At 36.7% G+C, this 25886-nt stretch overlaps 11 protein-coding genes and 2 non-coding genes across 13 annotated transcripts; 4 read left to right on the top strand and 9 right to left on the bottom strand.

Moving 5' to 3' along the window:
- Nucleotides 1-257: 257 nt before the first annotated feature.
- Nucleotides 258-1750, bottom strand: SOCG_02304 (uncharacterized protein). Its single transcript, XM_013160797.1, has 3 exons — nucleotides 1247-1750; nucleotides 852-1067; nucleotides 258-799 (listed from the first exon to the last, which is right to left on the bottom strand). Exons 1-3 carry the CDS (start codon nucleotides 1482-1484, stop codon nucleotides 753-755), a joined length of 501 nt encoding a protein of 166 aa, XP_013016251.1. The 5' UTR covers nucleotides 1485-1750; the 3' UTR covers nucleotides 258-752.
- A 68-nt stretch (nucleotides 1751-1818) lies between these two features.
- Nucleotides 1819-5488, bottom strand: SOCG_02305 (helicase SWR1). The gene is made up of 4 exons (XM_013160798.1): nucleotides 3693-5488; nucleotides 3515-3649; nucleotides 2530-3462; nucleotides 1819-2486 (listed from the first exon to the last, which is right to left on the bottom strand). The coding sequence occupies exons 1-4, from the start codon at nucleotides 5298-5300 to the stop codon at nucleotides 2373-2375; spliced, it is 2790 nt and encodes a 929-aa protein (XP_013016252.1). The 5' UTR covers nucleotides 5301-5488; the 3' UTR covers nucleotides 1819-2372.
- A 73-nt stretch (nucleotides 5489-5561) lies between these two features.
- On the bottom strand, nucleotides 5562-8964 carry SOCG_02306 (N-acetyltransferase Nat10). The gene is made up of 3 exons (XM_013160799.1): nucleotides 8803-8964; nucleotides 8619-8764; nucleotides 5562-8568 (listed from the first exon to the last, which is right to left on the bottom strand). Exons 1-3 carry the CDS (start codon nucleotides 8857-8859, stop codon nucleotides 5670-5672), a joined length of 3102 nt encoding a protein of 1033 aa, XP_013016253.1. The 5' UTR covers nucleotides 8860-8964; the 3' UTR covers nucleotides 5562-5669.
- On the bottom strand, nucleotides 8947-10952 carry SOCG_02307 (beclin family protein). The gene is made up of 3 exons (XM_013160800.1): nucleotides 10051-10952; nucleotides 9658-10008; nucleotides 8947-9611 (listed from the first exon to the last, which is right to left on the bottom strand). The coding sequence occupies exons 1-3, from the start codon at nucleotides 10687-10689 to the stop codon at nucleotides 9150-9152; spliced, it is 1452 nt and encodes a 483-aa protein (XP_013016254.1). The 5' UTR covers nucleotides 10690-10952; the 3' UTR covers nucleotides 8947-9149.
- A 32-nt stretch (nucleotides 10953-10984) lies between these two features.
- Nucleotides 10985-15393, top strand: SOCG_02308 (inorganic diphosphatase). Its single transcript, XM_013160801.1, has 3 exons — nucleotides 10985-13254; nucleotides 13311-13683; nucleotides 13725-15393. The coding sequence occupies exons 1-3, from the start codon at nucleotides 13102-13104 to the stop codon at nucleotides 14051-14053; spliced, it is 855 nt and encodes a 284-aa protein (XP_013016255.1). The 5' UTR covers nucleotides 10985-13101; the 3' UTR covers nucleotides 14054-15393.
- SOCG_16189 lies at nucleotides 11031-11102 on the top strand. The gene has a single exon. It is a non-coding gene; the product is annotated as a tRNA-Cys (tRNA).
- SOCG_16190 lies at nucleotides 11479-11550 on the top strand. Its single transcript has one exon. It is a non-coding gene; the product is annotated as a tRNA-Glu (tRNA).
- On the bottom strand, nucleotides 12890-15315 carry SOCG_02309 (ubiquitin-protein ligase E3). The gene has a single exon (XM_013160802.1). The coding sequence runs from the start codon at nucleotides 15148-15150 to the stop codon at nucleotides 14233-14235; it is 918 nt and encodes a 305-aa protein (XP_013016256.1). The 5' UTR covers nucleotides 15151-15315; the 3' UTR covers nucleotides 12890-14232.
- A 9-nt stretch (nucleotides 15394-15402) lies between the features above and the next one.
- SOCG_02310 (RNase P and RNase MRP subunit p30) lies at nucleotides 15403-16768 on the bottom strand. The gene is made up of 4 exons (XM_013160803.1): nucleotides 16463-16768; nucleotides 16364-16422; nucleotides 16204-16302; nucleotides 15403-16165 (listed from the first exon to the last, which is right to left on the bottom strand). Exons 1-4 carry the CDS (start codon nucleotides 16545-16547, stop codon nucleotides 15656-15658), a joined length of 753 nt encoding a protein of 250 aa, XP_013016257.1. The 5' UTR covers nucleotides 16548-16768; the 3' UTR covers nucleotides 15403-15655.
- Nucleotides 16769-17052: 284 nt separating this feature from the next.
- On the bottom strand, nucleotides 17053-20808 carry SOCG_02311 (TATA-binding protein associated factor Taf2; the record flags this gene model as incomplete). Its single annotated transcript, XM_013160804.1, has 5 exons — nucleotides 17053-17208; nucleotides 17256-17394; nucleotides 17446-20509; nucleotides 20603-20717; nucleotides 20764-20808. 5 exons carry the CDS (start codon nucleotides 20806-20808, stop codon nucleotides 17053-17055), a joined length of 3519 nt encoding a protein of 1172 aa, XP_013016258.1.
- Nucleotides 20809-21256: 448 nt separating this feature from the next.
- Nucleotides 21257-23545, bottom strand: SOCG_02312 (sodium/calcium exchanger; the record flags this gene model as incomplete). The annotated part of the gene is made up of 1 exon (XM_013160805.1): nucleotides 21257-23545. One exon carries the CDS (start codon nucleotides 23543-23545, stop codon nucleotides 21257-21259), a length of 2289 nt encoding a protein of 762 aa, XP_013016259.1.
- A 322-nt stretch (nucleotides 23546-23867) lies between these two features.
- SOCG_02313 (ribosomal protein subunit L27) lies at nucleotides 23868-24192 on the bottom strand (the record flags this gene model as incomplete). The annotated part of the gene is made up of 2 exons (XM_013160806.1): nucleotides 23868-23972; nucleotides 24016-24192. The coding sequence occupies 2 exons, from the start codon at nucleotides 24190-24192 to the stop codon at nucleotides 23868-23870; spliced, it is 282 nt and encodes a 93-aa protein (XP_013016260.1).
- Nucleotides 24193-24831: 639 nt separating this feature from the next.
- On the top strand, nucleotides 24832-25869 carry SOCG_02314 (RNA polymerase II complex subunit Rpb11). The gene is made up of 3 exons (XM_013160807.1): nucleotides 24832-24968; nucleotides 25020-25109; nucleotides 25168-25869. The coding sequence occupies exons 1-3, from the start codon at nucleotides 24919-24921 to the stop codon at nucleotides 25397-25399; spliced, it is 372 nt and encodes a 123-aa protein (XP_013016261.1). The 5' UTR covers nucleotides 24832-24918; the 3' UTR covers nucleotides 25400-25869.
- The last annotated feature ends 17 nt before the right edge of the window (nucleotides 25870-25886 follow it).

Consider the following 25886-nt stretch of genomic DNA (forward strand, 5'->3'; position numbering starts at 1 on the left):
AAACATGTATTTTGTTAGTATTACAGCTAAGTTTTTACGCTGTATAAGTATAAAGCTAAAAGTATGTATTTATGGATTAAAATAGTTTTCTTTGTATAAATTTAGCTCTACTTGATGAATTTTTCAAGTAGTTTCAAGGTCTAGTGACTTCGGACTATAACTTGATTCATTGGCTCAGTGTAACTAAATTTCTTGATCCAAAAGTAGTGCTTTCAGTTGTAAGTATGTTTGTTTATTGTATAAATTAAATGAAACAGTTCCTCTTGATAAAGCAAAGCTTCTTTGCTTTAAACCAGCTGTTGTTTATATTATGTAATAAAGTCTCTTTTGTATTATATTTGATGGATCGCATTTAAAAATAGAACATAAAACTATTTTGAATCTAGTCTTCTTTTACGTCTTTTGTTCCTATTGATCCATCTTCTATTTTCTCAATAAAGCAAAGTTCCACTTGTTTCATGCTGATACTTGTTTCTTTCCTTCACAACTATGTACTAATCATTGATCAATTGTGCTCACATATATGCAGTAGGGTACAGCCCATCCTTAAAACCTGCCTATCCAGCTGAATCATAGTACACATATGTCTCAGAAAGACTACTTGCTGTTATCAAATAAATGTTATATTAAAGAAGTATTCCATTCTCAATGAAAGCTCTTCGTAGCTGAACTAACATTCCTTAGATAACTAGCGGACAATCATTGACATGCGAAGAAGTTGTACCACCAAAATTAATAACAAGTTCGAGTCTCTAGTTAGAGCTTTTTCTGTTCTTTAGAAACCATCTCTTAAAATTTACTAATAGCATGTTAGTAACTTGTTCGATAATTATACCCATCACATTTCTTACCTATCAGGAACATAAATAAAACTATATGCCAAACTCCTAAAATCGTCCAAGAGATTTTTTGTTTTGGAGCTGTTCCTGTAAAATAATATAAAATTAAGCCACAGGCTAAGCTTAATGTGGAGACAATAAACAGACTGTCAATCAGTACTTCCCACCAAGGCATACGATCCTTGATCTTTTCTCTGCCAGATTCCAAATCAACGTTGTTTCGTAATTCTAACTCGTTAGTAAGTTATCTTTTCTAATCGATTCCTTGTATTTTGAATTTGAGGAATGATTAAGAAATGAATTTTTCTGCAAAATCTCATGCTCATATGCTAGCAATTTTAAAAATAGTCGACCATTCATAGTTTTAAAATTCATTTCTATTTTCCCTTCTTGATGTTTCTTCTTACCTGAGTATGGAGGCGGCAAGCTATCTGAGTGAATTTGAGTATCTGGCCTTTCATGATTGAACGGCTTGGAGGAGTCATCATGATTAGCGTCAGTAATGTGATTCTTCTTTGTTTCAAGACAAGCTTTTTGTTGAAGGTCATCAGAATTCGAAACAGGTCCGTTAGTTTCTGAGGTTTCATCATTGAGTACCCTCAGTGAGACATCAGCATTTGAAGCAGGAATAGTAGCTTCTTTCATTTTCAAATAGTTTTTCTAATAAAGTGAGAAGACGAGCTTTCGTATTAGACAAGATAACCAAGAAATATTAAGGAAAGAATGCCTTGTTAGCCTTGATTTACAAGAATCAGCTGCAAAATAATAGGACCTTTGCTCAATACTGAAGACAAGATTTCTTTAAAGTATTCAATAGAATTACAAATGGATCCTCACATGGTTTTTATAAACAGAATTGTATGTCAATGGCATGTCATGTCCGTCACAAACTGTATTTTGCTAGAATTACGGCTTTTGTAATAAACATCTGTATTAAGATATTATCGCTTTTATCATAACCATTATACGGTATAACTAATAGCTTGATACAACGATCTTATTATACTATCTAATAAATTATAATATAACAAAAGGTAATTAAAAGTAAGCTCAGATTATTAGGATCATCAAATTTCAAAAGACTTATATTGTTAAGGTTCCATTCACTTTGAAACATGATGACAGCTTTTACATACTTTTTTATCTGGCCGCTGTCTATGGAATGATGGATTAAGGTATACCTGAAAGTCTCCGAATGAAGTAGCAATTATCAATATTGCACTGGCATCTTACTTACAATAGATGAATTTTTATAGTTGGAAATTAACAGAGATTCAAGCGGTACGAGACAGCCATCTTTCAAAAGTTGATTCTAGTTGTTATAAAAATTCAATACAGAAAAGCCAATCGCGCTTTTGCTCTTTCAAATTCCTTCTCATAAGTAACCTTTCCATAGCATGTTTTACTTATTTAGATAAATATGTACTCCTTAATTTAAGAGAGGAGCTTTATAACTTCATGTTTAACTTTTGTCTCGTGCCAAAAGACGACGCATAGTATCATTGTAAATGTGCTCGGAACATAAATAAATTATCAAGATAAATCACGAATTAAATCTTCAGTAATCTCTTTCTGAATCTTTTCAGATTCTGTTGTAAGACTCGATTCGAGAGTTAGTTTCGTTGCTGCCAGCTTGCGTATGTTTTCCTACAACGGTCAGTACCAAAATAGCATAAAAAAATCAACTTACCTCAATACTATTCTCTGTAACCAGACGATAAACGTAAACAGGTCGTGTTTGTCCAACTCGGTGGGCACGATCTTCTGCCTGTAAATCGTCAAAGGGATTAAATGAACAATCATACATAATGACAACATTCGCACAGGTCAAATTAATACCAAAGCCTCCTGATTTTGTCGAGAGCAGAAACACTTTGTACTCAGGATTTTCGTGAAATTCATCGAGAAGAGTTTGTCTAGTATCTACTGGAGTAGAACCATCAAGTCTCAAAAACTTCATTCCAACAGTTTGAAGGACAAGCTCAAGTATATCCAATACTTGAGTGAATTGACTGAAAATCAAAATTCGGTCTTCATTTTTAGATTTCTGCAACAGTGAAACTAAACTGTTTATTTTTCCAGACTTCATCCAAGGTTCTCCCTGCAGTCGATATTCATGCAAAGACTTAAATTGAGTACACAGATGGTGCAGTTCAAAATCCGACATAACTTCCATGTCTTCGAATATGTAATTTTCATTGGCGTCTAAATACTGATCTTCTCGTAAAATTCTTTTCGACATTATCCTCAAAGATTCTAAAGAGTATATAGAACGAAACAGCAGTTGATGATTAACGACTTTCCGAAGTTGCATTATGATGTTTTCACGAGTATTGGTAGAATCGTTTCTAATCTTCATTAACTTTTCGTAAATATCTTTTTGACTGGGTTCCATACGACAATATTCAACGAGCTGGATTTTCTCGGGAAGGTCAGACAAAACATCGGCCTTCTTGCGACGAAGGATGAAGGGATTCATAATTGATTTTGCTCTAGATATTCTTTGTTGCGACAGATAAGCTCTTTCAAAATTTCCATCTGTAGAGGGCTTAATTTTGTAAATTATATCCAGTCCTTGCATGTTACTATCAAACATCGTGGGTAGCATAAAGGCGAGTAAAGACTATAGCGTTTTATGTTAACATTCAGTAAAAGATGGGGAATGTAATACATACAATTAGCTCTTTCAGGTTATTCTGTAAAGGAGTTCCTGTAATCAAAAGTCGAAATTTCGCTGAAATATTCATCAAGTGCCTATATCTTTCAGACATTCGATTCTTCAAGTAGTGACCTTCATCAAAAACACAAATCTATATGTTAGTGCACATCTTCAAATAAATAAAAGAGTCGTACATTAAATCTTTGTCTTCGTAAGAATGCTCTATCATCTTTCGAACCTGAAGCCATATGATAGTTCGTCACCAGAACATCGTACTCGTTATCCATCAAATAGTATCTTTTTTCTATCCGCTCGGCTTGACTTCCTGAGTATTCTTCAACTCGTAAAGAGGGACAGAATTTAGCAAATTCACGGAGCCAGTTTTCCAGTGTAGATGCGGGAACTACAATTAAATGAGGACCTTTAATGTTGTTTTCCTTCATCGAAGCCAAAAAAGCAATTACCTGACATGTTTTACCAAGACCCATTTCGTCAGCTAAAATACCTGATAAATCAGCATGATACATTAAACGTAACCAATTAACACCCATTATTTGGTAATTTTTCAGCGTCACTCCAGGTGCTAGCAACCCAGGTTGCTCTTCCATGTAATCCATTGCTATGCAATCTTCATGATTTTTATTTTCTCGATTGTTATGCCAGTTTATCAAAGTATTTGCTATGAGGCGCCCGTAACTTTCACAGCGATTGATTAAGGAATCAACAGCGTCAAATCCTTGCAAAATTTCGTACGTTGAATTCACAACTTTTTTTCCCACTTTGAATGAATCGGATTTTGATCGCTTTTGTTTCTCAGTAACTTTTTTCTTATGAACGGCTTCTGCCTTATTTAAGCTTGGATATGGCCTCTTCGAAATAAAATATTCTACAATATCATGCGGACAACTAGATACATCCATTAACTCCTGTAGAGAACAATTATTTAAGAAATCAAGCACTCGCTTATCATAGTCAGATTCTTCCTCATCCACGTTTTGAACTTTATGCTCGTCAGATTCTTCCACTAAAGCATCTTCAAATGCAGAATTAATTTTGTTTTCCTTTTCGTGTTTTTTGTTCATTACTGAAGACGTACTACGCCTGTCTTCTTCTTCTTCCTCCTCCTCTTCGTCAGAAAGTTGAATTACACGCGAAGTCTTTTTTCGGGTTTTACTAGGTTCATCAGATTCCCGTATTTTCAGGTCTCTTTTTTTCGTAACATGGTTTTTTGGTAATCCGAATTTCTCTGACTTGAAGTTAGTTTGTTCCTGTGAATTTTCATTTCCAACATGTCCACCTGATCCTTTAAGTAGTCTCTGAAACGTAAGTTTATGAACAACCATGTTTTCTTTCCAATCAAACTTTTTCAATTTATCCACTATGTCATTTTCCTCTAGTTGAGGAAACCGACGTTTTACAAAATCAATTTTCTGTTCCTTCGTTTCATTGCTCATAGTCTCATTCAATTTAGGCTTATTCCTGTCAGTTAATTCCTTCTTACACTCATTTGTTGAGGTAATTGGCTCTTCGTTCTTTTCTTGAAGAATTCTGTCTACGCTTTTTTGACTGTTGATATTTTCAGGTGCCACCGGTTCCAAAGCTAAAGGGTTCAGCCTGTCTCGAAAATCTTTTCTCGAAGCCATATATGAACCACTTTGATAAATTTCACGCCCAATGTTCCGTACAGGGGACTCTTCAACTGGAGAACTGTTTATAAAAATTTGATGATTCTCGCGTACGGGCGTACCCGGAGGAGAGGAGCTTGGTATAATTACTATTTCTCTATTTTCTTTGTCCAACATTTACACTCCTAGCATGCTTGGAAAGCTCTTAGAAAGTAAGCAAGTTTAGTTAAAAGCTTTTGTTTACAAAATGTTTTGGCTGCTAGTAGCTGGATTCATAGGATAAAAATAGCGACAAGAAATCGATCATTAACCGGAATAAGGAGTTACAAGAAGTAAAAAATATACATTGCTAAAAAATAAACGAATTAGTTGGAAAAGTAAGTAAGATCGTCTAATTATACATGAAAAAAAATTTGATACTTAATTATCATTGATTTACCCAGGCACAACTCACTCACTATTAAACATAATTTTATTGAACGATAGATAGATCCATGAATCCAAAACTTAGTAACCCATAACCACAAAAATCCCAAAAAGTTTTTATTAATTCTTTGATTTCTTTTTAGAAGACTTCTCCTCTGAAGGTTGCTTCGATTTATTTGCTTCTTCAGCTTCTGTCTTTCTCTTTTGACCCTTCACACTAACCACGGTAGACCCTTTACCTTGAGTTTTATTAATCTGCTGTTCAGCCTTCTTCCAATCTTCTTCATTGCCACCGATAGCATACTTTTCCAAATCCATAGCATCTATCAAAGCCCTTTGCTTTTCACGAAGGGATAGCATAGCTTCATCACCACCTTCTTGCAATTCTTCTTCTAAGGATTGCTGAAGAGGAGTAAATTCGGGAACTCTGTGACTTGGTTTTTCAACCTTCTCGTTAACTTCTAAGTCTTTTTCAATATTCTTGCTTTCAATCTCATCTATACAGGTTGTTATTTTCTTCAATAACTTAACCAACATAGCCAATAGTTGGTTTGATGGTAAGTTAAATTCTCGTTCCAGGTCGTCAATTGTCTTGAATTGTAGACCAACGGCAAGTAAAACGGATTGTTGAACAGGAGAAAGCTTAACACTTTCGGGGAATTTAGCGCTAAAATAAAGACCGGCAACTTTAGGAAGCAAATCCATAACAACATGGTAATCGAGCAAGTTGTTAGCATAAGCTTCCAAACGCTTCAAGTCAAAAGACTCAAACATTTGATGAATCTCATCATCCGATAGTTTGGGAACCTCCGTCTGGAAATGCTTGGTACCATTGTTGCAAGCATCCAAAATACTCAATGAAGTTATAGCAGTAAAGTGTCTAAATTGATAACCGAGTAAAGTTAAAAACCTTTTATAAAAGTTTTGGGCAAAAGCACCTAACCATTCGGTATCACGCTCAGCCAAAGGTCGAAGCATTACACATGTATGTTCACCGGTCAAATCGTTAGCAGTTTGTCTGAGATACAATGGACAGTAACCCTCTCTCTTCCAAAACTTTTGTAAAGATGGTGTCAAACCGTAAGAAACACCCATGTAGTGAAGATACTCTGGTTGGAGTTCTGATAATTTCAATAATAATGGTGGCATCGTTCTGGCATCACGTACACTGGGCTTTTCTGTTCGTAGCGCGTTCTCTTGAAGTTCTTCGTCGGTAACTCTCTTCATACTATCAAGGGGAGAGCGAAAGTCTTCAGAAACGCTTACAAATTTACCCTCGAAGTAGTCATGTAATAATTCAAGTGCTCTGGTACCATAACCCATCTTTGTATGCTCGGGAGAAACAGCAATACGGACGATACGGGCTCCGCCTAAAGAAGCAAAATTCTCATCTTGATATTGTTGAGAAATAAGCCAAGGAATTAAGTCACCGCCTGCTCTTTGTCCTCTACTCAATCCATTTAAGATCGAATCCCTAGAAATAGATCCTTCCAAAGCTATTTGAATGACACAAATAGGATCAGGTAATTTGGGATTTTTGGGGTCGACAGGAGGCAACAATACAAACAACTGGTGGGCTGGTGCATCGGACATTAATTGCAAGTCATTGGGGGAATTTTTATAATGACTTGCAACATAAAGAGCCATCATGCGTTGCAGGAATGCCTCTGAAACAGGATGGTAGGAAAATAACGTGTCTCTGCTAACACGGAATAGTGAGCACTCGGACGGATGAGGGAATCCTTGAGCTGCAGACTTTGAAACATAATTAGCGGCATCCAAGCAAAGTAACTTATTAAGCCAACCCTCAATACGGTCTCCAGCAGCGTATCTAATAGGTTCATCCAAACTTATTTCTTTCAAGGTTCTTCCGCTGATCGAAGAGTTCCCGACTGGAGTATTTGCGTTTGCTGAAATGATACGGGACTGTTCTCTAAGTTGTTGCAAAAGCTTCAAAGAGAGAGAGCGACCAGTGCCTTCATAACCGTTGATGGTAGAAGCCATGAATACCAAATAAGGACCAATCAATTTACGAACCAAAGGCAAGGGAATTGCAGCTGCTTCATCAATTACCACTAATTCAGCCTGTCCTAACACGTTTGCATCTTCAGGACGAATATACTGAATTGTCTGGCGATGATCGCGGAAAATATTTACACGCACAATAGCATTATTGAATGCTGGATTTGTTGACTGAACAATATCATAATCTGTGTGCTCATCATAATTTAATGCATCAAATCCCTTGAAAATAAATTCGAACAAAGTCTTCAAGTTCTCGGGACTAGGCGAAGTGATAAATATATTAGAGTAACCGTAAGCAACAGCTGCTGCAATGGCTAAACCTAACGCAGCAGATTTACCACGACCACGGCTAGCAGTTAGTGAAACAGTACCTCTCAAACTTTTCTCTACGATAGATTCCACAAAACTTAAAACAGCGTGGGATTGGTCAAGGGTACGAGTAATTCCAACGAGACCACTTGCCAAATTGTCTTCCCCTAAAGATTCCTGTAACTCCTTAATCTTGTTTTCTGTTGATCTATCTTCGTCGGTAACGGGGGGCAACGGCTTCACGTTCTTACCACCAGATATAGGAAGCACGTTAAGCTCGTCATCAATTACAAGACAGTTTTCACAATTACCTAAAGACAATATAAATCTTTCATTGAATCTGGCAGTCACATCATTGTGGGCTTCTGTTCTATAACGGGAATGGATGTCCATTGACATGGTATAGAGTTGCTTCAACGAATTAATTTTGTGAAGCAAGAGAACCACAACACCACCACCTTCAATAGTTTCAATTGTACGAGCAAGAATATTAGGAGTCAATGCTTCAAAATCCTGCAAAACCAACATTCCATAAGTAGTACCCAAAATTTTTTCAGATTCCTTGTAGTAGCAGTAGCGAATGTTGGTGATGCTGCAGAAAAGTTCGAAAGGATCCTCAGAATTAGGATCACGGATTCCTCTCTTTACTTCTTTCTTGATTTTATTTTCTCGTTTCTTACGATGGCTTCAAAATGTTAGTCTTAAATCACGAAGAGGAAATTATAAAAAACATACCTGGTGAAACCCAACAAATCTTTCTTATACATCCATAAGACATTAGGGCGAGCGGCAACCTTCGACTGGGATAGTAACCAATGAAGATTTACAACTTGGTCTCGAGCTTTATCGCCAACGACGACGAAAAAACTTCGTTGTTTTTCCTACAATTGTTAGCTTTGTTTTTTGTTCAATTGCATACCTGACAGCCATTCTTTATGAGCGCTGGAATACGAGAATCAAGAGCTTTTTTTGGCATTTTAGTATTTGATTGTTTCTGGCTGCTGCCAAGTTCTATTCACCTTGCTGAGAGTAAAAACTACCATAGACGTTACACTTCGTTAACTGGGATAGTGAAAAAGTTCAATTTAGCAGTAACAAATAAATTGAATTTTCATTAACATAAATGAAAAGGATCATTTCTAATTAACTTCCTTCTATATTAAAATAATTATGTTGTATCATTAAACTCGAAGCAATCATCTTTAAAATATTCGTAAAAAGTTAAGAGGAACCGTAATGTACACATATTCGAGGAAATGGTTCGAATTAAAAGTTGGTGTGTTTTTCCTGGGAAGAAACATAGGCTTCCAGGAATTTTATGTTCGTCAACACGAACTTTAAGGCCCGCGTCCAATTTTCGTCTTGATTGAAAGCAAGTCTAATACACTTACTTCCAATACGATCGTTTTCTATGGGATAAGGCAAGATGGCCGAGGGGGTGTTGGCGGCACAAAAGTCCCCGAGTTGGTGTAAATAGTCTAAAAAGGCAACCATTCCTTGGTCAAAACGACGATTCATAAAGATTTTAAGTTCGCCAGTGGAAAACAGATCTAGTCGCACCGGCTTCGTATTACCGGTACTAAGATCCTGATCATAACGAAGAATATACGATTGATTACCGAAAGGTTTAAGTTGGTATAAAGGGGAATGAAAATCTAGTCTTTCAGCAAGAACATCCAAAAGTAATACTGTCATCCCCCATGCGGCATTGATTTCACTCCAGCTTACCTGATTCGGAATTGTTAGTTCAAGTTGGCAGGCATCAATAACTTACTTTTTGACTAGGTAACCTGCCTAGTCTCAAACCATTGATCGTAGCAATGGATCCGTCTCCATTTGGCTCGGAATAATGAGATATATAAAAGATATCACTAAAAACATTCATTTTTTGAAGTCGCTCAAATTTTTTTGAGTTGTGTTCAAATTCTAATTGCGCGCAATCACGTTGTCTTTCCAAAACACTCTCTTTCATCAAGTGTTGATTTAATGACCTTTTATACTCATCTTCCTCAATGCTCATCTTTTCACAATCAATTACCATATTGCGGAAGTGACTTTGCAATTCCTGTTCCTGCACCGTCAGATCAACGATTGCCTTTTGTTTTTCTTCAATCTCATCAGATATCTAATTCATTGTTAGTAAAAGTTGCCGACTGCAAACGCTTACTTCTCGAACACTGGCTTCGAGTTGAGAGATATCTTCTTCTTCAAAATCTTGATTAGCCAGCATGTTACTGTAATTTGAATACAAGTTTTTTTCATCCTTTGTGGATTTTAAAGTCTTCGTCATTTCCTCGACTAACAATTCAGCGCATTCTTCACATAATGGATGATTCACTTTTGTTTTTGTAGAGAGTAAATCAAATATTCGGTAGTAATTCTCTATTTTCCAACTAAACAAGTCATTAACCTCCGTAGAAGGATTCCGTTCTTCTTCATTCTCGTTATATCCATCATGTGACGCTGGAAGAACCACAAAAGAGTCAAGAGTTGGCGTTTTCAATTCCGTTTGAGGCGACTGAGGAAAATCTGATTCTCCTTCTTTAAAAGCCTTTTTGTATAACTGTAATCGCTCCACAGGATAGTCCTCTACTGAAGAAGCAGTTTCATCATCGCTTTCACACTCCTCATTCGTTTCTGTTAAGGATGGCGTCCATAAACCCACGTTTTTTGGAAACAATTTCTGTTTCACCAGCTCATCATCGTAATCTTCTTTAACTTTAAGTAGCGAATGGCATTTTTGGCATACAAATTGCATGTTGTGAAGTCGAAAAGGTACTTGGCATTCAGTACCACATCGGTGCATCAGGGGACTACATTACGAAAACAAAATAGGGTTGAGACATCTAGAAAAAGTAGAAAGTAAAATGGAAAATGGAAAATAATCAAAACCATGAAAGTAAGAATCCAAACATGTTCCATATGAAATCGTAACCTACTACATTGGGATTTCATAAACGTATCATTTATCACAATGCGTGAGGATAAAAAGAAATTATTCTTTGATACTCCTATATACTCTTTTAGTAAATCAATACTATTATTTCACCACATTTACAATTCCACGTATTCTTTAAACGTTTTTTTTCTTTTTCTTATAACACACTACCTATATATATGCTACTACTATAGTACGATTATCGTATTGGGGTCATAGCTCAGTGGTAGAGTGAGGGATTGCAGCTCCCCAGGTCACTGGTTCAAATCCGGTTGGCCCCTTTATTTTTTACGAACCATTTTATCATTTTGAGAAATGAACCTGATAAAATGGCAAACCAAAGGCTATTTCCTTTCGACTTAAAATCAAGTGTATGTGCTAGTGTGGATGATGTCTACCTAATTTTGACATCCTACTTGCACCCAGTTCGTTCGTATGCCAAGAATGGTCCCAATTAGACTGCAAAGAATCAGCATTAACTGATTATTTACGTGTTTCAGGAACCTGATTCGAACCAACATCAATTTCGTCAAATAAAGGAAGAATAGCGAGTAGAGTGTCATATATGTTAATTATGAACGATTTTTAATTTTGCAGAAGAATTCTTCCATCATTAATTTGATATACTTATACTTTTACTAAGTAAATGTCCATGAATCCGTTGTGGTCCAACGGCTAGGATTCGTCGCTTTCACCGACGCGGCCGGGGTTCGACTCCCCGCAACGGAAACTTTTTTTACAGTCTTTTCTTTATATTTTGTTCTTTATTGCTTATATAGAAAGAGCGATGAAAGTTGCATTGAAGCTTTTAATTGCGCCTTTCAATCTCTCATTATTGAATGTTCCTTATAGCCTGTTTCCTTATTTCTCGCTACCAACTAGAAGGAAGTTCGCTGTTCTAATGAATGCCATTGAGTAAATAGCTACATCGAATAGGCCGTTTCGTGATACAGAGGACTCTTGGTCTTTCCTTTTTTTCTAAAAAAAAAAAAAAAAAAAAAGGAGTGATTTCTTAGTTAGAGCTACAATATCTTTGGTTGTATATTCAGGCGTAGGCGCCAGAGGGCTTGGTGAAAGTAAAGCAATTCCTTTATGCTAAATTGAGTTGCCATAAGCTCACTTAACCTATTTCATTGCAAATGATTTGACCTAAGTGAACAACTAAACATACAGCTCGTTATTTATATTAAAAGGAATTGTTCAATCATAGACAACATCAGTCTTCTCAAGAACGTAGGAGGTTTTCGTCAGAATGATTCTCTCCCTTTATACTTTCCATTTCTAATAATTCTCAGATATTTTTATTAACTTATTTAATTTCTGACGTACGCTTCTAAGTTATGGTGACTACTTGCACTGAAGTCGAAAGTAAATTTCTCTGACGCTTGTGTTCGATTCTTTTGAGGATAATACTCGTTTAGAGATGTTCTAGAATCTCTTCTTTCAATTGCTATCGTGGATTCTTGTGAACTATTTGAGCACCTTCTTAGGAATGCTGCTTTGCAACTCTTCAGCTCAGATGTTCACTAACTCTTATCCACTTAAAAAAGCAATTGAGTGTGTTCTAAGTCAAATATAAAAGTTGTTTATGATCCGATCCTTACTTTTTTACAAGTTTTTTGAATCTAACTCGTTCGTTACCTTTCAGTACCAAATATGCGTTTCGTTTAAAATGCGCTTTTGGATATGGGGGGTATTTGCGAGGATTCATCTGAACGGAAGCTAGAATTAAATACAACTAAATACCATACATTTCTTACCTCATGTTCCGATATATGTGACAAGCTTCATATCTTCCTTGTTTCCTGAGATATTCAGAAAGTAAAACTTTGTTATCTTAGTCAATGTTGAAATAGTCGTGATTTTGAATGGTATTGATTTCAATATAATTCAACTTGAAAGGACGATATATAACGATGTTTATTTTCCTGATGTTCGTCAACGATTCGTTATAACATTATGCGTCTACCACATGGAAAAATATCATTTATATGAAAAATTTTTTATTCATTCTTTATTATTTTCTGATTTAGTCTTCTCAAACTTTTCTCAATAAAAGAAAACGAAATCTTCTCTAAAACGATATGCCTCGAAATATAACGATATCAGTCCTGGAATAAAGGTAGGGACGAACCGTTCAGAGCTATATCGTCTCGCTTCTTAATTAAAGAGTACTTTACTTTTTGAGTTTTCACAATCGTTTTCTTAAAAATTTTTCTTTTCTTATATTCGAGACTTCATTTTTCGCTATATTTCCATCTCTAAAACAGATTGCCATTCATGTCTTCTTCGCGTGCATTAACCAACTTTCTCACAAGATTTAAAGGGAAACCGCATACACCGGAATTTCGAGCATATTGCTACAATAAAGAAAAACCGGTGTCCTTCCTCCATGATGTACCTTTATTTTCAAAAGAAGGAACCTTGAATATGGTACGCACTTGGTCAACTTAGTAACTGAAGAGAATTGCTAATCCATGAGGAAATAGGTTGTGGAAATTCCTCGCTGGACGCAGGCAAAATGTGAAATTTCAAATACAATTCCTTTCAACCCGATAGTTCATGATATGAAGAATGAGAAAATTCGGTATGTACAAAACTGTTTCCCGTATCACGGTTACATATGGAATTATGGAGCATTTCCCCAGACATTTGAGGATCCAAATAAGTTGGACGCACACACCAATTTAAAAGGAGATGGTGATCCAATTGACGTATGTGAAATTGGAGAAGCCATTGGACATCTCGGAGAAATCAAACAAGTCAAAGTTTTGGGGGCGTTGGCACTTTTGGATCAAAACGAAACAGACTGGAAAATTCTGACCATCGATGTCAATAATCCCATGGCAAACAGTCTTAATGGTAAGTTTTCTTTTCAAAGAATCGTGATTGACCTAGTTTAGACATCGACGATGTTAAAAAACTCATGCCTCGTTTGTTAACATGCACCCGTGATTGGTTTGCAGTATATAAACTTCCTGATGGTAAACCAAGGAATGTATTTGGTCTTTCTGGGGAATTTCTTCCAAAAAGTATTGCTATGGAAATCATTAACGAATGCCATGCTAGCTGGAAAACAGGCTCACAGAGAGCTGACTATATTAATTCGTTCCAGGAAAATTCTGAAAAAGCTACAAGAATTACCCAGGCTGTAGATGAAATGCAGGAAAGCCAGTTGCCAAAAAGTTTTGCTTTTCCCTCATCAGGCTATTATTATCAGTTACCTGAATAGGCCTTTTTGAGACAGTTTCCTCTAACATATTCCCATGCCGTATGACATTGTTTTGTTTTTTTTTAAATGTTTTGCATATCCCCGAGTCTTTCCATGGTTGCAGTATCTTTTTTTTTTCTTTTTTGGAGTACTAATATCATAATTTAAATGATTTTTGCGATCGTGTAAGGAGTTTCAAACTAAACTGCGTTGCTCGTAAATAAAGGCATCCTGCTCTCACGAAATGACAGGACTGGGTTTACGAAAGGAACAATTTCCTCAGCGTGGGTAGTTCCTGGTTCATTAGTCAAGTCATCCATGTTGTAAAAATCAGCTGAGTGATTCCTACGCTTATTATGCTTTCTGCTATAGTCTTCATTACAGAGAGGGCACGATGCTTTTGATGTAGTCATCCATGTGTCTATACATTGAGCGTGGAAAATGTGCCTACAAGGAAGGAGACGTAAGTAGTCATCATAGTCATAATTTGCATAACAGATTGTGCAAAAATCCTCCTCGTCTTCTTCTTGGTTTACACCATCTTCTCTAAAGCAACTCCCCTTTGCTTGGTCACAAGTGTTTTTTTCATTGTAAGGTTTCGATTCGGTGGAGTCGTTTTCCGAACATTTGGTGCCGGTTGAATTCATCGACATTCCTAAAAGAAAAGGATCTTTGTCGAATGTAGGTGGAGCTTTATCAATTGGAAGGTTATCACATTGTACATTTTGTTTATTTTGCTCTGTTCTTCTCTGGTAAAGCCAATCTCTGTAAGTCATTACTGAAGATAAGTAGCCCAATTCGTTTTGGGACAATGTGGGAGGCTGTTGCCTATGGCGAGGGATATTATACCCTAACATATGATGAAGTCTTTCCGTTGGGAACGCTGTAGGAGGCCTTGAATTGCTCATTCTGTTGGTCCGAATTAGAGGAAGTACATCATCGTCTTCTTCATCAAAGTCGAGAAAATGAAAGCAAGTCAGGCAATAGCGACAGAGGTAAATTAATATGAGGTTAAAGAAAATAACTGAAAATATAATGGCGACCGCAAATGGCAAGACATCATTATTTCCTTCTGGAGGAATATCTTCATTTACTGTCATGGAGTTATAGTTCTCCATCGCAATCTTTTGTGTCTATTGCAAGAACGGCAGAATAATCTTTTGCAATAAATTTAAAGGAATTTTAAGATTCGAATTTACGTAGACATGTATGATAAAGCACTCAGTGAAAGCGATGCTCATTCCTCCCTTTCTACCAAGACTTGTAAACAAACAAGCAACCACGAAATACATTTTAGAGGAAGGAAGATTGTAAAGAATAAGAACTAAAAAATAAAATAAAATAAAATAAACATAAACGTCAATTAATAATACTAAGAGTGAAAACAATACATTCATCTTTTTAAACTGTACAAAAATTATAATTTTTATAAAAACCTATTTCATCATATATGTATACATCTTCAATAAACCAAAAGAAAGGGAATAATTAAATAGTTGCAGTCTTAAATATTTGTTCTACAAATCCTTTTTTGACCAAATCAATCTTTGGTTACTGAACTGCAAACTGACTTAAAATGTCTAATGTTCCCCAAAACCAGAAATAAATAGAATAGTATTTAAGCTATGCGGCCACTTTCGGTCGTTTATTTGATGTGGTGTCTTCATCTTCATCCACTAGTTTAACGGAAGAGCGATAAGTGTTTCTTCTTGTTTCAGCATGCAATATAACAGATCGACAGAATCCGCTAATAGCATATCTAGCTTGATCTTGTTTCAGATCCCAAAAGGTCGCTAAGTTTATAACATCAAAAGCAGCACGGCATTCTAATGGGCTTCGGGTTTCGCTAGATATCAATATACCACGCCCTCTTGTAGCACGAACCAAACTAGAAGCATTTGTAACCAGATTTCTTCTACTAGAAGCTTCCCGTAAACCTGAAGCATAAGAAATTTCAATTCCAATTCCTCGAGAAACCGCAAGTCCCATAATAGTATGCTTCAAATAAAACGGCAATCTCTGGGAGAAATCAAAGGACAATATGTCAAACTCAAGGTCGCCAGCAGTTTGTTGCAGCAATCTTTCTCCCACCGGTCTTAAAGCAAGTATGTCGAACTCTTTTGTTGCATTATGCTATGATAGTCAGCTACAGGGAGAACAAAATTACATACCAAAATTTTATTCTGAGGTGTTGATTCGATGGTTAAAGTGATTCGTGAGTATATTTTTATTTTCTGTTCTGGATAAAGAATGGCAGGGATGGGGTTTTTCTTACAAGCTGTTAGTATGCAGACACACTGATTGGGAATTCATATTCTAAAGAACACGTACAATAACATTTTGTAACTTTCCGTCAAACTGATAATTCAATGCCACAGCCGCATAGCCCACTGTTTTGGTTAATATGAGTAATTCTCGGTTAGCACATACATTTCTCGAGCATCTTAACAGTGTTCACTATTGTCGAATCTTTTACGCCTAAGGATGGCCATACTACATTTAAATCTGCAAACATTTTCCTGTGAATCGTAATAAGGACACTTAGCGGTCCAAGTTTTAGGTGTGGGTGTAGATGGAAACCAGATTCGTGCCTTAGCAGTCAGCAAAATATGATCACTACAATACTTATTAACTGAATTAGATTATCTAAATTCATAGCATGATTTTGAACGTATATCGAAAACTGACTTGTCTTTTACTTTCGGTTTATATGAGAGCAGTATCTTTCAATAATCAATCCCTCTTGAACTGGTATATATACTTTCTTTAATTTTAAAACTGAATTGAAAAGTTGTACTAGCTGCCTTCACAGAGCGAGCGCAACGATGAGAACTTCCAAAACTAATTTTATAATACAACTAGGCATTCAAAAGACTATAAACAGTATAAAAATGTTCATTTCATAAAGCAGTAGATGAGACACGAATACTAGCATACGAAAGTTCGATGCTGTACCAAAAAACATAACGGGATCTTCCTTTTCATTTGTTAAACTTCAGACACCGCTCTTAAAGATTCGCCTAAAGCTTTAACTTGATTTTCAAGGTTGGTCCTTTCGGCTTACTATTATTACTATTACTATTAATAACGGGACTTGGATCGGGAATCTGAGAAGGTGTTTTTTCTTTGTTTTTCCCATAATGTTTTAGTGGCGCCTTTTTTATGACAATTTTACCCTGTAAACATTGTTAGTTGGAGACATCTTAAATTTTCGAATACTCACTTTTCCAAGATGGATGGCACGCAAGCGTGGAATAAGACTAGGGATCTTCAATGTAACAATTAATGAAGATTTAGCCTTGTATAACACTCGACATATCATCAGTAAATTTCGTTTGGTCATTAAGTCTATTTTAGGATCACTAAAGAAACTGTTAATTCTCACTACACACTCAAAATTCCATAAAACGTACTTAATAGCTTTCCACATTTCCTCAGATAATACTCTGTTTTGCCCGACATCGTTTCGCAGTGCCTCAATGGCACCAGAAATACTAGCTCGAGATGTAATGTCTATGCGCTTTTCGATAGCTTTCGTGATATCTTCTTCAACGATTAAATCGTCTGATGCAAATTCTGTTTTGGCCCCACCCCGTGCTAAGCAACCGAATCCTTTCTGGATAGAATACATTAGTGAGCGACGTACAGCAGGTGAAAGATCGTTTATAAGTATATAAAACATGTACTTGATCAAAGCATCATTCTTTAATGCTCCAGATTGCAGCATCAAATCGTATGCCACTGAGCGAACAGCATTATAATTACTTTCCTGAGTATATGGAAATAGCTCTCTAGGGCCAAAATTTAAATGAAAGGTTCTAGCCAAACGAATCTTCGCTTCCAGGGCTTTAATTGTGATAATATTTTTATATGAAGGCATGCAAGCGTCAATACGCATGTGTCGATCAATTTCGCTTATCGCCTGGTGAACAAACTCCATGTGCTCAGGATTGCTGAAGGCATATTGCACAGTTTCGCCCCTCGGAATAAGAGCGTCAACTAGAGATTCAATTAACAGACAAATAAAATGAGAGTCAGAGAACTCATTATTAGCATTATCATTAAAGCAAAGTAAATCTAATAAAAGCTTCTTAACGGACGAGGGGGTGATACCTTTGCGATCACGGACATTAGCAAAAGCCTTAACCATAGCACATTTTACGTAATATTCCGAGATATTACTGAAATCATTACTTTTTGGAATAGTTGAATTTTCAAAGCAGAAACTTTCCAAAAACGCCGTGCGCAAATGATAATATCCAATCCAATCCAATTCAGGTGCCGCGCAATTAGCCAAAGCTTGAGCTGCTTCTTGACGTACTCCATAGTAATAACGGGTATCTAATAAAGTTCTAAGTAAAACTGTCGATACCTGTCGGGAAATCGTGAAGCTATTTCCAGTGAAGTGTCTGATCGTCTCTAATTGAGCAACAACATCCCGATCCTGCTGAATCTGGGAAACAAACATATGCTCAGGTTGACGAACTCGTAAATCGCATATCCACTCAAAATCAGCATCAACACGGATCCATTCAAAAGCTTCAGTAGCCATAGTGTCTTCGTCTTCCTTCGTATAATCATATAGCTTCCATTTTTCGATATCTTCGTCACTTTGAAGGACGTCACCCAAGCTTCTTATAACATAGTCAGAATCATCACCACCATGATCGCTGTTATCTTTGCGAACATTTTTTGTAGAACGATTCCGGCTAATTCTCTTATACTTCGTATTATATTGAATATCAAGTTTTGTGAACGAGTCTTTCAATTCAACAACGTGTTCATAAGGAGTACCGTCAGCCTCATGAATACGGATAGTCATAGGTCCACTGAACACCGGAAGACCAGAAGCAACCGGTTTATCATTCAAGTGTCTTATAGCGTCGGAAACAAAATTTTCTTCCGATGCGGGTATAGATGGAGTTTCCTTAGTTTGTACCTGATCAATACCCATTTCAATAATCATCTTTTTTCTATTAAACCTTTGGACAACGCGAAAGATAGGATATCCATAACCAAAAATCCATTGCTGAGCAAAGATATCTAAGCGCATATGACTAGCTTTCTCACATGTTTTGAGAAAATGAGAAGTACTCAAACATCCGTTTAACATATCACCGCTCATAACTTGAAGTAGTAGTTTAGGTATCACTCTCGACATTCCTAAAGACCCACCAGTCTTTGTTAGACGACGCTCAAGTATATGAATTACAAGCGGTGCTTTTAATGCTATGAAATCTAATGTGTTTGGATCAATTGGAAGAGTTAAATCAGGATGAGCTATAGGAGGACGACCAATATCCAACTCTAGTAACTTTAAAACATCCTTTTTGAGTCGAAAACGATGATCATTATTTCCCATCATCTTCTTCAAAAACAGGCCCGTTATGAAATACGATAAACCGAAGATAAGCCATAAATCATTCCAAGCCTTAGGAATTAGATATACACCTATCCACTGGCTAGCTAGCGCCCAGGTAAGTGTCTTCGTAGACTCATAAATATCATCCAAATTGTCTTTTGGAAACAATATAGAATTACTAGCGATCACAAGGGACGGAGTAGAAATAATTGGATAATTCGTTTCATCAACAAAGCAGAGTTTAAATGCATTGAACGGGTAAGAGCCATATTCTCTTACAAAAAAGTCCATAGCTTTATACATAAACACACAAGTATTTTCAACTTCATCGGCATATTTTGGAAGATAGTAGCCAGCAATTTCAATAGCACTTGAGCCCATTGCATCATCATCTTCTGGTTCCCGAAAGTCCGTCAAATTTATATGTTTAAAAGGACCAGCTGAAAACGCAATATAGTTTGGAGCAACCGGCGTAGAAACAGTGAAATATACTGTCTTTTTATGAGTAGCTTTTGGATGCGTAACCTGATCTAGTAGATCACCACAGCAAATAACTTCCATGTCATGATCTTCAGAAAAATCTGTTTCTGTGACAGAAGCACGTTGGTTTTGGTTTAAACCGCCTTGCATATCATCATCTTCAGAAAGCTTTTGTTGCGACTCACTTGTAAACCCGTTCAATTGGTCAGTAGAAGAAGACTTGGAGAGAGCTCCAAGAGTTTTAGGGATTGTGATTTCAAATTCCCAGGTGGAACGCTCCCATATACCATCAACACAAGGAAGCCAGGATGATGTGCTATAAGGCGTTATAGAATTATTGGTGTAAACATGAGGATAACGATGATCGATGGGGTCGACGCCAACGAACGTTATGCCAGACGTAGGCTGGTGAACAGAGAATTCAATCGAAACCAATATAGGTGAAGGTTCCTCTCCCTGTGACTTTGGTAAAAGAATTGATAATCCTCCTAAATCATTCACACTTGTTTCAAATTGAGAGTTTAGCTGATTGTAATGGCTTACGTTACTACTTGGTTCCTGTATACGCAGCCGCCGTAAAGCATCATCATAAACAAAGTGCGCTGGTTCATTATTTATATAGCATGCATGAATATCTATTCAGCGATTAGTATTAAAAATGGACAGGAATTGAAAGGATGAGAGCATGCTGTTAGACTCGACCTTTCAATTTATAAATCGACACGTACCAGCTTGGTAGCAATCTAGAACAACTTTTTTTAGCTCTGGATCAATGGGCATTATGTTTATGTCCGTTCTTCCTTTTATCGTTTGTGAACCAAAGTCAATGTCAATTGCAACTTTCTGATGACTTGTACAAACATTAGCTTAAATCCTACACAAAGTATACATATATTATAAGTCCCCGTGCGGGAACATCCACCGATTGTGACATCTTACGCTCTATAATCTAACATATGGTGACTTTTCCAAGCATTCAGTACATCTTGTGGATGGCAGCTTTTTAGTTCCTGACAAGAAGTTCGAATAGTGAGATGCAACGAGTTGTACTGAGAAAAATCTACTTGAGTTGATAAAATTGAGGTTAGGATGTAAATACAAGCTATTTTCTATGCCATGCTTTACAGCTTCAAGGAGTCGAAATTCAAACACTTAGTTACTTTAGTAGAAAAATAAACGTTCAATTGGAATACTCGACGTTATGTAGATAATTAAATTCCAAAATAACACTCAAAAACTACTATACACAATCTTGTACATCCTAATCCGTAAAGCAAATCATTCAACAAACGTAACATATCTGGAAGAAGCGAAATCCAGCCGGGTTAATGTTAAAGGAGCACATACAATCGCTTCGAAATATGGTCAGGATATACCAATGATCAGCGTTTGGCCTTCTTAACATTTTCCACATCCCGAAGCAACTCCAACACCATACTAATTGAGGTACCTATGATATATAACATAAACAGTAGCGCACCTAATTTGCGATCCAATTTGTAATTGTTGAGTGGAACATAGCACAGGAGTAAAACCAGACAAGCAAGCAAGAAATAGGCAGTAATTGAAAGAGAATTGGGAATTTCTATTTGACTTGCAATACCATGATTCGATATACTATTATACATACAAGCAAAGCCAAGACCTATAAGTATATTCAGAGTCGGTCCGCCAAAAACTCCCCCAATAGCCATTTCTGGAAAACCAGAACGAGAAACCATTATATCAGCAATAAAATCACTAAGACTATTTCCCGCTGCAAAAACAGTCATCCCCAGGGCAGACTCATTTAATTTTAATACGATACCCAAAGTTTTCAATATACCTACAATTTCGTTGGCTATCGTCGAAATCCAAACAATGCCCAGGATAAAGCCAAAAAAGCTGACCCAAGGTAAAAAACGAGGAGCTTCTTCAACTTTAGTAAACTTGTACAGCATTAAAATGGCTATCAATGATGCAATGCCACTACATATTAAGGCATAATATAACCGGGTGTTATTGAATGTTAAGAGGCAAAATGTTAGAGGAACAAAGACACACTGGAGGACCCGAAGAGGTCTGCACCATTTCATCGTTGCTTGGGTACATCCTTCTGTAGGGAATGAAGGATCTACCGGTTGCTGAGGACATTGGTATACAGGCAAAGTTAAAGTAAATATAAAAACAGATGGGGCAATAATAATATCCAGTGCTTGTTCATACCAAGCCTTTTTGGAAAAATTACGTAAAGTTGGGAAAAGCAGCTGAAGAAGGGATGAATGAGCTACTAATGAGTCTGTGTCCTCAAGATAATTTAACAAACCAGTATTTTCCGATAAGAATGATTGGGCGCTCAAGTTACGGTTGAATATATGATGAGGCCTAAACTCGGTAGTACTTACAGGGGTATTCAGTCCAGAAGGAATGTATTTGTCTAAAGCTTGATGAATATGCAAGTGACCCAAAGAAAAATTATCATCAACCATGGCGCTCGTTTCCATAGCGTGATTTGACTGATAATTTTCTAATGCAGAATGCAATTCAAGAGCACCAATGAAAGATGGACGAATTGTAGGACCAGGCGACGGTGAGCATAAGGGTTCCAATGAAGCACTAGGTTTTGAGAAGTAAGAAGCGTTATCATCACTGGATATGGATGATTTCCGAAAGCCGGTACTTTCTATTAGAGAAGGAGAGGGGATAAAACTTGGATCCGATGGTTTTTTCGTTGACGCTTGTAAGTGTGAAGCGACGGTGAGTAAATCATCATTGTACGAATGGAAGGTCGGACAATGACTGATAACAGGAGAACAGGCAGGTACAGCCAAGTGGGGAGCATCAGCAGTAGTGTAGTGCTCTTCAGACTTGCTTGAAAAGAACACATATAAGACGTAAAATAAATAATAGCTTATCATGACAAAACTCTGCCACAAGCATAAACTGCCATCACGCATCAAGAAGAAAATTAAAAAAATAACGGTGCCGGCGAAAAAGCTTACATCTCTAATGAAATGGTGCTTACATATTTGAAAAGGGCAGATAAGACAGATGCTTCCAGCAACAATCGCGACAATAAAGAAGGCAGAACCAAGAAGTTCGCCTAACGCAAGACTACCACTTTGGACGCGGACGGCAGCAAAGGTGCTTAACACATCAGGTGAGCCGTTTCCAAGAGCCAAAAAAGTAACACCGACAACAGCATCGGACAATTGTAAAAGGGAGGATATAGTGACGAGGTTTATGGTAAAAAAATCACTGGCGGATACACCAATGCTGGTGAATAAAAATCCTAGCCAAGTAACAACCATCGTCAAACCAAGTCCAGGGAATTGATGAAAGGAACAGTAATAGAGTTCTGGATAATTGATATACCCACTTGTTTCTTCCCAACAGTATTGTTTTGCAAAAAGACATTGATTTTGCGGTTCAACAAAACGCACATCACTGCATTTTAAGTTGTCCTGGCGCCTACCTGGGGAACTATCAAAACGTGTAAATAAATGTTGTATAGGGGGATCAGGGTTATAAGAATGCCTAATATTTTTATTTATGCGATGGATCCAGGTATAAATACATACCGTGCAGACGAGACCCCATATAAGCAGCGGTTTATATTGCTTTACAGATTTTGTAATACCATTAAGGATTTTCCGCTTGTATTGACCCTTACAGCCATTTTGAATAATCATCACAAGCCAAAGTACTTAATATTCATAGGTGGAAACGACAGAGAAAAATACGTTGTAGAATGGCTAGGGATTCAAGCCCACGTAGGATTTCTGAAGTAATAGGTAAGGCTAGTGCTGTTACGTATAGTAAACATAACGTTTATATATATATACTGTTCATCGCAATATAGTAAACAAACATACTTTATTGCACTGCGGTATTCAGATTAGCGTGGAGAAACACACGAAAGAGAAGGGATTTTGCTCGGAATAGTTGAAGAAATTTTAAAAGTATAGTATATCTAGTTTTTTGTAATTAGAGAAAAAATTTAAACACCTTGGTTTAAGATTTTGCCAGGTCGTAATACACAGATCCATCTAAACCATTGGCGCCTTTAGGGTAAGCACCTTTCAAGGGCTTTACTTTGCTAGAGACATAAGGAAGAAGCTTAAAAATGGTTAGTAAGAGTAGATCATATCAGAATACATACGTCGCAATTGCCAGCCGGGGGGACAAATGTACGAACGCGCGTCCATTCGACAGAGAAACCACCTTTGTTTGTGATTTGACCCATTTTTCCGGTTCTTGTACCTCGATAGTATTGATGACCCATTTTCGTAGTCATTTGAAGGCGTCTAGCGCCTGAACAAATTGTAGAAGGATTCATTATTAGGTCCCTTAGGTGGAGGAAGAGGGTGAAGCAATGCGACCTGCGTGTTGGACAAGGAAGCGGTAAAGAACATGTACCTTAAGCGAAGGTAACAGGATATAAACAAAAGCGATTTGTATTTTTTTTCTTCTTCCGTAGCAAAATATATTTATTTTAGTTTAGTTTGAAGTGAAAAAAAGAAATATATGAATGTGTTTGCATACGACATGATACGGGTTTGTTGGATATGTACATTGACATATACTGTATTGTCATTCAGAAAGGACGCGTAAATTAAAGAGCAACATTAAAAAATAATTAATTAATTTGAACACTAGAGATTTTTTATTCAACCATTCGCTTCCCTACCCAGCAATCCAAAACAAACTAGCAGAGCGCTATGTAACTATTGTGAGACAATTTCGTCCAGGGAAAAATTAGTTAACTAGTAAAAGTTTTCTTTTCCTTTTAAATATGCGTTTTACAGGGAAAAATCGAAATTTCCTTTTATTTTTACTATCGTTATTTTTTTTTCTTTGAAAATGTAAATAAATATTACTTAACGATGAAGCTTTTTTTTCGCAATACGTATATCAAAGAACTTGGAATTACGATATCTTTCGTAAAATGTGGTTAATGCACCAGACAGAGCTCAACGAAAGCTTGCCCAGAGGATGAAAACAACAATCCTCTTCAGCGACTACCAATACTTCGTTTTGACTACATTAAACGTTTCTACTGAGGATGAATCAGCCCGAGCGTTATGAGCTCATTGAGCTCATGGGATTGCCCAAGTAAGCACTTCAATGGAATCCTTACCATTAATTTTACTAATAATTGGAAAGAGTTACCTATGATTTAGACAGTAAATCACCAAATGCGGCCGTTATAACTATTGAAAAAGAAGATCATACATTAGCAAACATGTTAGCACAGTATGTTTTGTTGAACTTGGTTGATTGAGTCGTGCTTTAATAACTAATTTCCCATCAGACAATTATTAACAGATGAACGCGTGCTTTTCGCAGGATACAAGGTTCCCCATCCTTTGAATCATAATTTTATTCTAAGAGTTCAAACCACCGAAGAATGTACTCCTAAACAAGCGATCGTGGACGCAGCCAAAGCGCTCATCACACATCTGGAAGAAATTAAGGTGAACTTTATGAGGGAGTGGGAGCTCAAAATGATTTCTGTAGAAGGAGTGGAAATGGAATTTTCCTGAAAAAGTAAGTATGACGGTTTTATGCTGTGAACGCGTTTTTCCTACCCTATAGAAAGCCCTAATGGGCGTGTTGCCAATCAGCGTCATAAAAGACCGTTTGTTAAATGGTGCACTTTAATGAAAGTTGATAAAAAAAACAGACTAGAAAGCAAAAGTATGGGGAAGTCTTTAATGTTGCATAGCATGCGCTCATTCATATTCTTCCCTTCTGAGTGTGTTTACCATATCTTAAACGTTGGTCAAGCAATGATCCCTGATGACACTTATTCTTTTATATGCAATACCGTTTCTATCGTTTTAGAGTCGGAGTTACTCGAATGCTTCATTCTGTTTGCCTCCTTTTTTTTTAGTTTTTAACAAAAAACTTTTTTTTTGACTCCTTGGTTTGGTTGGCTAATATATTTAAAAGTAGAATCAGAATGTAATAATAGAAATATGCAAATGCTCATTATAGGATGATTATGAAGATGCTTATAGCTGGCTGCCA

This window comes from Schizosaccharomyces octosporus (genome assembly GCF_000150505.1).
Source record: "Schizosaccharomyces octosporus yFS286 unplaced genomic scaffold supercont6.1, whole genome shotgun sequence".
NCBI classification, from domain to species: Eukaryota; Fungi; Ascomycota; class Schizosaccharomycetes; order Schizosaccharomycetales; family Schizosaccharomycetaceae; genus Schizosaccharomyces; species Schizosaccharomyces octosporus.

Coding starts and splice junctions, on each gene's coding strand:
- SOCG_02304 (XM_013160797.1), bottom strand. CDS start 1,484: ATGAAAGAAGCTACTATTCCTGCTTCAAATGCTGATGTCTCACTGAGG. Junction 1,068..1,246: donor CTTGCCGCCTCCATACTCAG/GTAAGAAGAAAC, acceptor CTAACGAGTTAG/AATTACGAAACAACGTTGAT. Junction 800..851: donor TTTATTTATGTTCCTGATAG/GTAAGAAATGTG, acceptor ACATGCTATTAG/TAAATTTTAAGAGATGGTTT.
- SOCG_02305 (XM_013160798.1), bottom strand. CDS start 5,300: ATGTTGGACAAAGAAAATAGAGAAATAGTAATTATACCAAGCTCCTCT. Junction 3,463..3,514: donor ATAACCTGAAAGAGCTAATT/GTATGTATTACA, acceptor AAAACGCTATAG/TCTTTACTCGCCTTTATGCT. Junction 2,487..2,529: donor TTACAGAGAATAGTATTGAG/GTAAGTTGATTT, acceptor TGACCGTTGTAG/GAAAACATACGCAAGCTGGC.
- SOCG_02306 (XM_013160799.1), bottom strand. CDS start 8,859: ATGCCAAAAAAAGCTCTTGATTCTCGTATTCCAGCGCTCATAAAGAAT. Junction 8,765..8,802: donor TCATAAAGAATGGCTGTCAG/GTATGCAATTGA, acceptor TAACAATTGTAG/GAAAAACAACGAAGTTTTTT. Junction 8,569..8,618: donor GATTTGTTGGGTTTCACCAG/GTATGTTTTTTA, acceptor AACATTTTGAAG/CCATCGTAAGAAACGAGAAA.
- SOCG_02307 (XM_013160800.1), bottom strand. CDS start 10,689: ATGCACCGATGTGGTACTGAATGCCAAGTACCTTTTCGACTTCACAAC. Junction 10,009..10,050: donor TCGAAGCCAGTGTTCGAGAA/GTAAGCGTTTGC, acceptor ACAATGAATTAG/ATATCTGATGAGATTGAAGA. Junction 9,612..9,657: donor GCAGGTTACCTAGTCAAAAA/GTAAGTTATTGA, acceptor ATTCCGAATCAG/GTAAGCTGGAGTGAAATCAA.
- SOCG_02308 (XM_013160801.1), top strand. CDS start 13,102: ATGTCTTCTTCGCGTGCATTAACCAACTTTCTCACAAGATTTAAAGGG. Junction 13,255..13,310: donor AAGAAGGAACCTTGAATATG/GTACGCACTTGG, acceptor ATGAGGAAATAG/GTTGTGGAAATTCCTCGCTG. Junction 13,684..13,724: donor CATGGCAAACAGTCTTAATG/GTAAGTTTTCTT, acceptor GACCTAGTTTAG/ACATCGACGATGTTAAAAAA.
- SOCG_02309 (XM_013160802.1), bottom strand. CDS start 15,150: ATGGAGAACTATAACTCCATGACAGTAAATGAAGATATTCCTCCAGAA.
- SOCG_02310 (XM_013160803.1), bottom strand. CDS start 16,547: ATGTTTGCAGATTTAAATGTAGTATGGCCATCCTTAGGCGTAAAAGAT. Junction 16,423..16,462: donor TGTTAAGATGCTCGAGAAAT/GTATGTGCTAAC, acceptor TAACCAAAACAG/TGGGCTATGCGGCTGTGGCA. Junction 16,303..16,363: donor GAAAGTTACAAAATGTTATT/GTACGTGTTCTT, acceptor ACAGCTTGTAAG/AAAAACCCCATCCCTGCCAT.
- SOCG_02314 (XM_013160807.1), top strand. CDS start 24,919: ATGAATCAGCCCGAGCGTTATGAGCTCATTGAGCTCATGGGATTGCCC. Junction 24,969..25,019: donor GAGCTCATGGGATTGCCCAA/GTAAGCACTTCA, acceptor ATAATTGGAAAG/AGTTACCTATGATTTAGACA. Junction 25,110..25,167: donor TTAGCAAACATGTTAGCACA/GTATGTTTTGTT, acceptor ATTTCCCATCAG/ACAATTATTAACAGATGAAC.